This window comes from Phaseolus vulgaris, chromosome 2 (assembly GCF_051622355.1).
Source record: "Phaseolus vulgaris cultivar YP4 chromosome 2, ASM5162235v1, whole genome shotgun sequence".
NCBI classification, from domain to species: domain Eukaryota; kingdom Viridiplantae; phylum Streptophyta; class Magnoliopsida; order Fabales; family Fabaceae; genus Phaseolus; species Phaseolus vulgaris.
Genome location: NC_143499.1, coordinates 35,326,607 through 35,339,247, shown reverse-complemented (window position 1 = coordinate 35,339,247; position 12,641 = coordinate 35,326,607). Strand labels below are relative to the sequence as shown.

The following is a 12,641-nucleotide window of genomic DNA, read 5'->3' as shown; positions in this document are numbered from 1 at the left end:
CTAAAATTGTTTTTTATGTTATGATTTTCTAGTAGTGGCATAACCAATACAAAACTCGTAGGTTGTATCAGAGGAGACTGCCTTTTACTTTCACTTTCTCTAACCATGTACATGATTAAACTATAGTTATTCTTTGGTCTCTATTTTCGTAGTGTTTAAATATTTTTAATATTAAACTATTGGAGAATAATTAACAACATAAGTCAGATTAATAAATTTCAAAAGTCGAAATCATGATTTTATGAGTTTCTGATAAAATATTCCATATACCGAAAGCACATGGATCGTAAAAAAACACACAAAAATATACATATATATGTTTCACCAGTTAGAAGGATAAAAGTTCATTTACACCATGCACGTTCCATATTGATAAAGTTGCAAAGGACGAAAATACTGAGAATACTGGTATAGTAACAGTAGTATAGCATAATTCAGATACTTAATTATTTCACAGAATCACTCTACAGAGCTAAAGCTCCCATATTATAATTATTAGCACACTAGTACATGAGCAACACAGCAAAGACAGAAAATAAAGCACTTATTTTTTTATTATTCCCCATATGCATGTTGTTTGAACCCTGGCAAAGATCTTCAGACATGCATATATGTATACACCTTGAAGGTAGTAGGTAGTTATAAGGAGAGAATCAACGTCCAATCCTAGCACCAGTGTTGAACCTGCCATTTCCGAAATCTTGCTTTCCAGAGCCAGAGTTGTTAAATGAGCTCATAGTTCCATTGTTGCTATTGCTAGGCACGCGATTCCCGCTAATTTGTGCACCAGTGTTGAACTTGCCATTTCCGAAATTCTGCTTTCCAGAACCAGAGTTGTTGAAGGAACTTTTAGTCCCGTTGTTGCCCTTGCAAGGGTGGTGCCTCTTGTTGTTGTTGTTACTCTTGCAAGGTTCGTGCTTCCTGTGATTGCAAGGGTCGTGCCTCGTGTTGCTACTCTCACATGGTATGTTGATTACAACAGGGTAGCGATAGCCATAACCTCCCAAATGCCCCCAACCCAAAAGGCTGCACAAGAAAGTCATGCTGTCAAAGGAAACTGAAGATCTCTCTCTCTATCAATCTGTTTATCAAGTTGATTTCTTAATTTGGTGTTTTCCCTTCTAAGCCTGCGTTTTATATATGTTGAAAGGGGAATCTGATGCTGCTCATTACTTAAACACAAAGCCACTTTTTGGTCTAATATATAAATCCTATATGAACATCGACAGCTGGTAGGAACATACATGAAGAAGCATTTATGATGATGTCACAAGGGCAAACAACCCTAACATACAAATACTAACAAGTAGTTCATTATGCAGATATGGCTGTACACTTAAGTAATATTTCAGATTCGCATATTGAATGGAAAAATTAAATATGATCAGAAGTGATCATGAAGATTTGTCATGAGCATCATCAGTAAATACTTAAAATTAATAACTAGAAGTGCTAAAAAAGGTAAACTAAAATTGTTATAAACTAAACTATAAAAAAAACTGAACTACTTTTATATATCAAAAACTATACTAAACTGCTTTTTTAGTTCAATTTTTAAAACATTAAACGATTGAAACATTACTTAGAGTACTAAAATATTACTATAAAAAAAAATTAGTTACTATATTAATTAAATTAAATATTATTTTAAAATTAAAAAATTATTAATATTTAAATTAATTTTTATTATTGATAAATAATTTTTAAATTGATATTTAATTAATTACCAAAGTTTTAGCTACTAATTTTATATATTAATATTTATTAATAATAAAAAATAATTTAAATACTAATATTTTTTTTAGTTTTTAAAATAATACATTTAAATACTAAGTTTCTAAATTAGTATCTAATTAACAACTAAGGTTTTAGAAACCAAATTTAGAAACTAAATAATTGGTAGTTAAAACTTTGGTTGTTAATTATATACTAATTTAGAAACTATTTAACAATAATATAAACTAATTTAGAAACCAAATTTTTTTTTAATTTTTAAAATGATTTCTAATTTAGTTACTATTGCAACTAATTATTTTAGTCTATAAAAATTGATTTCTATTTCATGATTTTTTTTTTTAGTGTTTCTAATGGTGAGTGAGTGTTAAGAAAATTATTTGCATAATCATTTACTAGTTGTTTTTGAAGGTACAGATTCTTTTAAATAAATTTTCAAATAGGAATTATTTTATCTGTAAAATTAAATATAAACTTCAAAATCTTATTTCAATATTCCCGTAAACATAAAAGACAACACTTTTTTTTATCCTGTCAAAATTTTACCTTTGATTAATTTTTTATTTGTTTTCATGTTCAGTAGATATAATTTGTCAAAGATTGTCCACTATACATGTTAATAAATGAATTCATATATGAATTTGAGTTAAAAGAAATTCAATGATAAATTCTCTTTGTATTTTTTCAGTATATGTTGCAAAACTGTAGTTGAACTGATTAAATTACTTTATTTTCAAAAAAAAAAATTAAAAAATGTATTATAGTTAACCAAACTAAAAAAATAAGATAAGTATTCCAAGGTTAAACTAAGTTTTAGTATATTTGATTGAAAAGAAAATATATATATTTAGTGTTGATAAAAATCGACACTAAGAAGTAAAAAATATACTAATTAACTAACTTTATCGAAATTACGTTCTAAGTGTATGTGGTTTACATTGTAGTGTCCTGGGAAGGTATATGATCAACACCTTTGAATAAGTGTGGGATTATTCTCATGTATTTATGTATAAGGGTTGGACCACCTTTGAAGTGATTTTTATTTATTTATTTATTTTTATTGTCGATAAAAAAAGTATTAGATTATTTTTGTATTATATAAGTGTAATAAGGTGAATATGCCTTAAATATGTTTTTTTTATATGAGTTAGAACATTTAAATGTTCTAATAATTTATTTTATTATTTTTTTTTGATAAAAAGATGTGTGATTTTAAATTTATAGGTGTTAATTTATTAATGTTGAATTTTCAAAATCATTACTAAATAACTACAATTTAGTCATTACAATTTCAGTTGGACTAAGGTCAGGCCACAGATGCAAGTCAGGTTATACCCTAGTCAAGAAATGTCATGTCAGGTTTAACATAAGTTATGCAAGATTGTCAATTGAGTCTAAGTCAAGCAAGATCAAGTTAAGCCTAAGTAGGTTGGATTAGCTCAAGTGCAAATCAACTTAGCTTCTATATGTTGTTTGCACCCAGGTAAGGAGGCACGTCCATAAAAGAATCACAAAAAGGAGATACAGGGAGAAAATCCATGACTTTTGTTTTCGGAAAACCAGTTTTGTTTGCACTCGGTCTAGGACTTACTACGCCTTACTCCTTGGGTGTTTTGGTCTGAAATTTTTACCAGACGTTCGTCACTGTGTCTATTGAGTTTTGGCTGAGATTTGAGGCCCAGATTCGTCCCACAAGATTCGCAATAAATTTTTTATTGATCACTACCAGGGCTGAAAGGAAGGTTCGTTTGTGTGTGAAACTGTTTGATTTTTTTCGTGGGCGAATACTCATCCGTTTCCCCTGAAATTTGTCGCATTTTGTCCCAAATTCAGTGGAGATTCTTACGTGGAATTTCAAGAAAAAACTATTTCGGGAGAATTTTTCGGAAATTTTGTGCAAACCAAGACTTATCCTCTACCAAAACTTGTGAAATTTCGCCCTAGTTTCGGCAATTTTTATTCTGGGTCCGTATTGCGCTGAAAAAGTTCACACAAGTACTTCCATATGTTGTTTGCACCGAGGTAAGGAGACAATTCAATAAAACAATCACAAAAAGGAGATACGGGGAAGAAAATCCAGGACGTTTTGTTTTTGGAAAACCAGTTTTGTTCACTCTCGGTTTGGAACTTACTACGCCTTACTTCTTGGGTGTTTTGGTCTGAAATTTTTACCAGACAATCGTCACTGTGTCTATTGAGTGTTGGCTGAGATTTGAGGCCCAGATTCGTCCCACAAGATTCGCAATAAATTTTTTATTGATCACTGTCAGGGCTGAAAGGAAGGTTCGTTTGTGTGAAACTGTTTGATTTTTTTCGTGGGCGAATACTCATCCGTTTGACCTCAAATTTGTCGCGTTTTGTCCCAAATTCAGAGGAGATTCTTACGTGGAATTTCAGGAAATAACTATTTCGGGAGAATTTTTCAGAAATTTTTAGCAAACCAAACCAAGGTTATCCTCTACCAAAACTCGTGAAATTTCGCCCTAGTTTCGACAATTTTTATTTTGAGTCCGTATGGCGCTGAAAAAGTTCACACAAGTACTTCCATATGTTGTTTGCACCGAGGTAAGGAGACACGTCAATAAAAGAATCACAAAAAGGAGATACAAGGAAGAAAATCCAGGACATTTTGTTTTCAGAAAACCAGTTTTGTTCACTCTCGGTTTGGGACTTACTACGCCTTACTCCTTGGGTGTTTTGGTCTGAAATTTTTACCAGACATTTGTCACTGTGTCTATTGAGTTTTGGCTGAGATTTGAGTCCCAGATTCGTCCCACAAGATTGACAATAAATTTTTTATTGATCACTGTCAGAGCTAAAAGGAATATTCGTTTGTGTGTGAAACTGTTTGATTTTTTTGGTGGATGAATACTCATCCGTTTGATATGAAATTTGTCGCATTTTGTCCCAAATTCAGTGGAGATTCTTACGTGGAATTTCAGGAAAAAACTATTTTGGGAGAATTTTTCGAAATTTTTTTGCAAACTAAGACTTATCCTCTACCAAAACTTGTGAAATTTCGCCCTAGTTTCAGGAGAAAATCCAGGACGTTTTATTTTCTGAAAAACAATTTTGTTCACTCTCGGTGTGGGACTTACTACGCCTTACACCTTGGGTGTTTTGGTCTGAAATTTGTATCAGACGTTCATCATTGTGTCTATTGAGTGTTGGCTGAGATTTGAGGCACAGATTCGTCCCACAAGATTTGCAATAAATTTTTTATTGATCACTGCCAGGGCTGAAAGGAATGTTCGTTTGTGTATGAAACTGTTTGATTTTTTTCGTGGGCGAATACTCATCCGTTTGACCTGAAATTTGTCGCATTTTGTCCCAAATTCAGTGGAGATTCTTACGTGGAATTTCAGGAAATAACTATTTCGGGAGAATTTTTCGGAAATTTTGAGCATACCAAGGCATCCTCTACCAAAACTTGTGAAATTTCGCCCTACTTTCGACAATTTTTATTCTGGGTCCGTATTGGGCTGAAAAAGTTCACACAAGTACTTCCATATGTTGTTTGCACCGAGGTAAGGAGACACGTCAATAAAAGAATCACAAAAAGGAGATACGGGAAAGAAAATCCAGGACGTTTTGTTTTCGGAAAACCAGTTTTGTTCACTCTTGGACTGGGACTTAGTATGCCTTACTCCTTGGATGTTTTCGTCTGAAATTTTTACCAGACGTTCGTCACTGTGTCTATTGAGTTTGGGCTGAGACTTGAGGTCCAGATTCGTCCCACAAGGTTGACAATAAATTTTTTATTGATCACTGCCAGAGCTGAAAGGAATGTCCGTTTGTGTGTGAAACTGTTTGATTTTTTTCGTGGACGAATACTCATCCGTTTGATCTGAAATTTGTCGCCTTTTTCCCAAATTCAGTGGAGATTCTTACGTAAAATTTCAGGAAAAAACTATTTCGGGAGAATTTTTCGAAAATTTTGTGCAAACCAAGGTTATATCCTCTACCAAAACTTGTGAAATTTCGCCCTACTTTCGGCAATTTTTATTTTGGGTCCGTATTGCGCTGAAAAGGTTCACACATGTTGTTTGCACCCAGGTAAAGTGGCACGACCATAAAAGAATCACAAAATCGAGATAAGGGGAAAATAATCCAGGGCGTTTTGTTTTCGGAAAACCAGTTTTGTTCACTCTCGGTCGGTGACTTACTGTGCCTTACTCCTTAGGTGTTTTGGTGTTAAATTTTTACCAGAAGTTCGTCACTGTATCTATTAAGTTTTGACTGAGATTTGAGGTCCAGATTCGTCCCACAAAATTTCCAATGAATTTTTTATTGATCACTGGCAGGGCTGAAAGGAAAGTTCGTTTGTGTGTGAAACTATTTGATTTTTTCGTGGGTGAATACTGATATGTTTCACCTGAAATTTGTCGCGTTTTTTCCCAAATTCAGTGGAGATTCTTCCATGGAATTTCAGGAAAAAACTATTTTGGGAGAATTTTCGGAAATTTTGTGCAAACCAAGGCTATTCTCTACCAAAACTTGTGAAATTTCGCCCTACTTTCGGTAATTTTTATTCTGGGTCCGTATTGCGCTGAAAAATTTCACACATGTTGTTTGCAACAAGGTAAGGAGGCACGTTCATAAAAGAATCACAGAAAAGAGATACGGGGAAGAAAATCGAGGACATTTTGTTTTCGGAAAACCAGTTTTGTTCACTCTCGGACTGGGACTTATTACGCCTTACTCCTTGGGTGTTTTGGTCTGAAATTTTTACCAGACGTTCGTCACTGTGTCTATTGAGTGTTGGCTGAGATTTGAGGCCCAGATTCGTCCCACAAGATTGGCAATAAATTTTTTATTGATCACTGTCAGGGCTGAAAGGAAGGTTCGTTTGTGTGTGAATCTGTTTGATTTTTTTCGTGGGCAAATACTCATCCATTTGACATGAAATTTGTCGCGTTTTGTCCCAAATTCAGTGGAGATTCTTACGTGGAATTTCAGGAAAAAATTATTTCGGGAGAATTTTTCGGAAATTTTGTGTAAACCAAGGCTATCCTCTACCAAAACTTGTGAAATTTCGCCCTACTTTCGGCAAGTTTTTTTCTGGGTTCGTATTGCGCTGAAAAATTTCACACATGTTGTTTGCACCCAGGTAAGGAGGCACGTTCATAAAAGAATCACAAAAAGGAGATACGGGGAAGAAAATCTAGGACGTTTTGTTTTCGGAAAACCAGTTTTGTTCACTCTCGGTCTGGGACTTACTACGCCTTACTCCTTAGGTGTTTTGGTCTGAAATTTTTACCAGACGTTTGTTACTGTGTCTATTGAGTTTTGGCTTAGATTTGACGCCCAAATTCGTCCCACAAGATTGGCAATAAATTTTTTATTGATCACTGTCACAGCTGAAAGGAAGGTTCGTTAGTGTGTGAAACTGTTTGATTTTTTTCATGGGAGAATACTCATCTGTTTGAACTGAAATTTGTGGCGTTTTATCCCAAATTCAGTGGAGATTCTTACGTGGAATATAAGGAAAAAAAAATATTTTGGGAGAATTTTTTGGAAATTTTTTGCAAATCAATGTTATCCTCTACCAAAACTTGTGAAATTTCGCCCTACTTTCGACAATTTTTATTCTGGGTCTGTATTGCGCTGAAAAATTTCACACAATTACTTCCATATGTTGTTTGCACCCAGGTAAGGAGGCACGTCCATGAAAGAATCACAAAAAGGATATACGGGGAAGAAAATCTAGGACGTTTTGTTTTCGGAAAACGAGTTTTGTTCACTCTTGGTCTCGGAATACTACGCCTTAGTACTTGGGTGTTTTGGTCTGAAATTTTTACTAGATGTTCTTCACTGTCTATATTGAGTTTTGGCTGAGATTTGAGTCACAGATTAGTCCCACAAGATTTTCAATGAATTTTTATTGATCACTGCCAGGGCTGAAGGAAGGTTTGTTTGTGGGTGAAACTGTTTGATTTTTTTAGTGGGCGAATACTCATCCGTTTGACCTGAAATTTGTCGCGTTTTGTCCCAAATTCAGTGGAGATTCTTACGTGGAGTTTCACGAAAAAACTAGTTCGGGAGAATTTTTCTGAAATTTTGTGCAAACCAGGGCTATCCTCTACCAAAACTTGTGAAATTTCGCCTTACTTTCGGAAATTTTTATTTTGGGTCCGTATTGCGCTGAAAAAGTTCACACAAGTACTTCCATATGTTTTTTGCACCTAGGTAAGGAAGCATGTCCATAAAAGAATCACAAAAAGGAGATACGGTGAAGAAAATCCAGGACGTTTTGTTTTCGGAAAACCAGTTTTGTTCACTCTTGGTCTGGGACTTACATCGCCTTATTGCTCTGAAATTTTTACCAGATATTCGTCACTGTGTCTATTGAGTTTTGGCTGAGATTTGAACCCAGATTCGTCCCACATGATTGACAATGAATTTTTTATTAATCATTGTCAGGGCTGAAAGGAAGGTTCGTTTGTGTGTGAAACTGTTTGATTTTTTTCGTGCGCGAATACTCATCCGTTTGATCTAAAATTTATCGAGTTTTGTCCCAAATTCAGTGGAGATTCTTACGTGGAATTTCAGGAAAAAAACTATTTCAGGAGAATTTTTCGGAAATTTTGTGCAAAACAAGGCTATCCTCTACCAAAACTTGTCAAATTTCATCCTACTTTCGGCAATTTTTATTCTGAGTCCGTATTGCGTTGAAAAACTTCACACAAGTACTTCCATTTGTTGTTTGCACCCAGGTAAGGAGGCACGTTCATAAAAGAATCACAAAAAGGAGATACGGGGAAGAAAATCCATGACGTTTTGTTTTCGGAAAACCAGTTTTGTTCACTCTCGGTCTGGGACTTACTACGCCTTACTCCTTGGGTGTTTTGGTCTGAAATTTTTACCAGACGTTCGTCACTGTGTCTATTGAGTGTTGGCTGAGATTTGAGGCCCAGATTCGTCCCACAAGATTGGCAATAAATTTTTTATTGATCACTGTCAGGGCTGAAATGAAGGTTCGTTTGTGTGAAACTGTTTGATTTTTTTCGTGGGCGAATACTCATCCGTTTGACCTCAAATTTGTCACGTTTTGTCCCAAATTCAGTGGAGATTCTTACGTGGAATTTCAGGAAAAAAAATATTTCGGGATAATTTTTCAGAAATTTTGTGCAAACCAAGGTTATCCTCTACCAAAACTTGTGAAATTTCGCCCTACTTTCGGCAATTTTTATTCTGGGTCCGTATTGCGCTGAAAAAGTTCACACAATTATTTCCATATGTTGTTTGCACCCAGGTAAGGAGGCACGTCCATAAAAGAATCACAAAAAGGAGATACGGGGAAGAAAATTCAGGACATTTTGTTTTCGGAAAACCAGTTTTGTTCACTCTTGGTCTGGGACTTACATCGCCTTATTGCTCTGAAATTTTTACCAGATATTCGTCACTGTGTCTATTGAGTTTTGGCTGAGATTTGAACCCAGATTCGTCCCACATGATTGACAATGAATTTTTTATTAATCATTGTCAGGGCTGAAAGGAAGGTTCGTTTGTGTGTGAAACTGTTTGATTTTTTTCGTGCGCGAATACTCATCCGTTTGATCTAAAATTTGTCGAGTTTTGTCCCAAATTCAGTGGAGATTCTTACATGGAATTTCAGGAAAAAAACTATTTCAGGAGAATTTTTCGGAAATTTTGTGCAAAACAAGGCTATCCTCTACCAAAACTTGTCAAATTTCATCCTACTTTCGGCAATTTTTATTCTGAGTCCGTATTGCGTTGAAAAACTTCACACAAGTACTTCCATTTGTTGTTTGCACCCAGGTAAGGAGGCACGTTCATAAAAGAATCACAAAAAGGAGATACGGGGAAGAAAATCCATGACGTTTTGTTTTCGGAAAACCAGTTTTGTTCACTCTCGGTCTGGGACTTACTACGCCTTACTCCTTGGGTGTTTTGGTCTGAAATTTTTACCAGACGTTCGTCACTGTGTCTATTGAGTGTTGGCTGAGATTTGAGGCCCAGATTCGTCCCACAAGATTGGCAATAAATTTTTTATTGATCACTGTCAGGGCTGAAATGAAGGTTCGTTTGTGTGAAACTGTTTGATTTTTTTCGTGGGCGAATACTCATCCGTTTGACCTCAAATTTGTCGCGTTTTGTCCCAAATTCAGTGGAGATTCTTACGTGGAATTTCAGGAAAAAAAATATTTCGGGATAATTTTTCAGAAATTTTGTGCAAACCAAGGTTATCCTCTACCAAAACTTGTGAAATTTCGCCCTACTTTCGGCAATTTTTATTCTGGGTCCGTATTGCGCTGAAAAAGTTCACACAATTATTTCCATATGTTGTTTGCACCCAGGTAAGGAGGCACGTCCATAAAAGAATCACAAAAAGGAGATACGGGGAAGAAAATTCAGGACATTTTGTTTTCGGAAAACCAGTTTTGTTCACTCTCGGTCTGGGACTTACTACGCCTTTCTCCTTGGGTGTTTTGGTCTGAAATTTTTACCAGACATTCGTCACTGTGTCTATTGATTTTTGGCTGAGATTTGAGGCCCAAATTCGTCCCACAAGATTGGTAATGAATTTTTTATTGATCACTGGCAGGGCTGAAAGGAAGATTTGTTTGTGTGTGAAACTGTTTGATTTTTTTCTTAGGCAAATACTCATTCGTTTGACCTGAAATTTGTCTCGTTTTGTCCCAAATTCAGTGGAGATTCTTACGTGGAATTTCAGGAAAAAAACTATTTCGGAAATTTTTTTTGGAAATTTTGTGCAAACCAAGGCTATCGGTCTCAAGGCAAGTTAAATTGGATTGTGTTTGGCCCAAGTCAAGATGGGATTAGGTTAGGTTGACTCCCACATTAGGTTGGATTGGGCTCGAGAAAACCCATGTTAGGTGGTTGGGCGTAACTAAGGTTAGACTGAGTTAAACTGAGCCAAGGTTAGATTGAGCTGAAATTAGATTGAGTTGGTCTCGACTGTGTTTAGGCCAAGTTGTGTTGAGTTAATTAAGTCGAAAAAGGTGTAGTCGAGTTGAGGACCCAAGTCATGTAAGATTAGATTGGGTTGAACCGAACCCAAGTCAGGTTAAGTAGAGATAAGACCAAACAAGTTAATTTAGGTCTCAACCTCACAATTAAGTTACTAATAATAAAAATTAATTAAGAACAAATTTATAATAAATATAAAATATTTAAGAATTAATTTATAATTTATAATATTTTTAGAAATTATTCAATTCTGAAAAGTATTTAGAATTTAATTTGAGTCTTAAGCTATGTCAAACTCACATTAATTTTGATTTTAACTTATTTTATATGGGACATTGACAATTGAAACTTTTTTTAATCCACTTATTTAGTGGATCAATAAAAAACCTGGTTGGTTTTAAAAGGGAATTATATCGTTGACTCAACTATAAATCAAATTAATAACTTTACTATAAATCATCACAAAAAAATTATGTTATAACAACCATCCAATTTACATATACCAATAGCAGTCATAACAAAATGTTCTTTCTTTGAATTTTTTTAATTAATTTATAAAATTGCTTGAAATAAAAAAATATTTATCAATTAGTTTTCAATAAATTTTATAGTCAATAAATATATTACATATTTTATTTTATATTAACTTTTGCTTAAAACATATTGAAACTTGAAGAATAAAAGTTTGGACAAAATGGCCCTCTTTTATTGAGTTTTATGAAAGGAACATAGGGTGTTGAAGTTTTGAAGGAACGTATATTTTTCTTCTTCGCATATATTTTGTCAACAAAATGAAGATTCAAACTAAATTAACAAACCAATTTCCTTGCTCTATAAAAAAAAGTAGAACAGAAAAACAATTCACGAAACAAAGTTTCCAAAAGAAAACAAAAAGTCATGCTCGAATAATCTCTCCCAGCATTTTCACAAACAGGTCATATATAATAAGCAAAAAAATTAGAAAAACAAACTAAAATATGATAATTTCAAATTACTAATTAAAATAACAAAATATGAGAATAAAATTTGAATTAGAAAATCAACAAATGAATTCGTAAATCAAATAATAGCCCCCGAACACCACCATTACAATCTCCCCTTTTAATTGTGCTGCTAAAAATATAATTCATACTCATTTTTTTATATTGATATTGATATATATATATAATTATTTTAATTGATACTTTTTTTTGTCAATTAACTGTAATGAAATATTTTATACGATTATAAAAAATATTTTCAATTAAACCGTTCTCTAAAAATTTAAATTAAAAGTTTCAAGGGCCTGTTTTAATAACCATAATTAGAAATTTCCAAAGACGAAACGTTAGCTGGTTTGATTCCGGGTTCGTGAGGGTTACTGATTTGATTCCTAGTTCGTTCTGTTTTCTTTCCCTATCGTTATTAATAATTAATAATAGATAAATACTCATTTTAAAAAGATATCCAGCTATCCATTAAATGCAAATACAAAATTTAATTGTTAATTTTCGAAAGCCTTAAAAATTTAAAGAGAAACTAAAAATAAAATAGCGAAAAAAAGCTTCTCGAGGGTAAATTTTGAAAACTGAAAGTGTAACTATGCTAATTCTTCATACCAGTGGAGGTAATTTCATTTCTCTCCAAAAGTTTAAAAAAAATTGCAAATCCATTTGAATTTAATTTTAAATAAAATTTAGTGAGCATAATTTCGTTTTATTGCATTGATCATCTTGTCCTCATTGATTTTAGATATGTTCTCCAGAGGAATTTTTTTTTTTGGTGGAACAAATGAGCTTACTAATGTGAAAATTAGGACATTTGAAATTATAATTTTACATCTTAATTATTTCAAACATAATAAAAACTAAGATGGGTTTGACAATTGATATTTTAGTCTTAATCTTTGTATATATAAAATTAAACTGTAATTATTGCGTTAAAATAATTGATTGGTGTATAATATTATCAAT

The 12,641-nt window shown here is 33.5% G+C and overlaps 1 protein-coding gene across 1 annotated transcript; it reads right to left on the bottom strand.

The window, feature by feature from the left end:
• Positions 1 to 425: 425 nt before the first annotated feature.
• Positions 426 to 1,123, bottom strand: LOC150029137 (uncharacterized). The gene has a single exon (XM_090298684.1). It carries the CDS (start codon positions 1,041 to 1,043, stop codon positions 654 to 656), a length of 390 nt encoding a protein of 129 aa, XP_090154810.1. The 5' UTR covers positions 1,044 to 1,123; the 3' UTR covers positions 426 to 653.
• Positions 1,124 to 12,641: the final 11,518 nt, after the last annotated feature.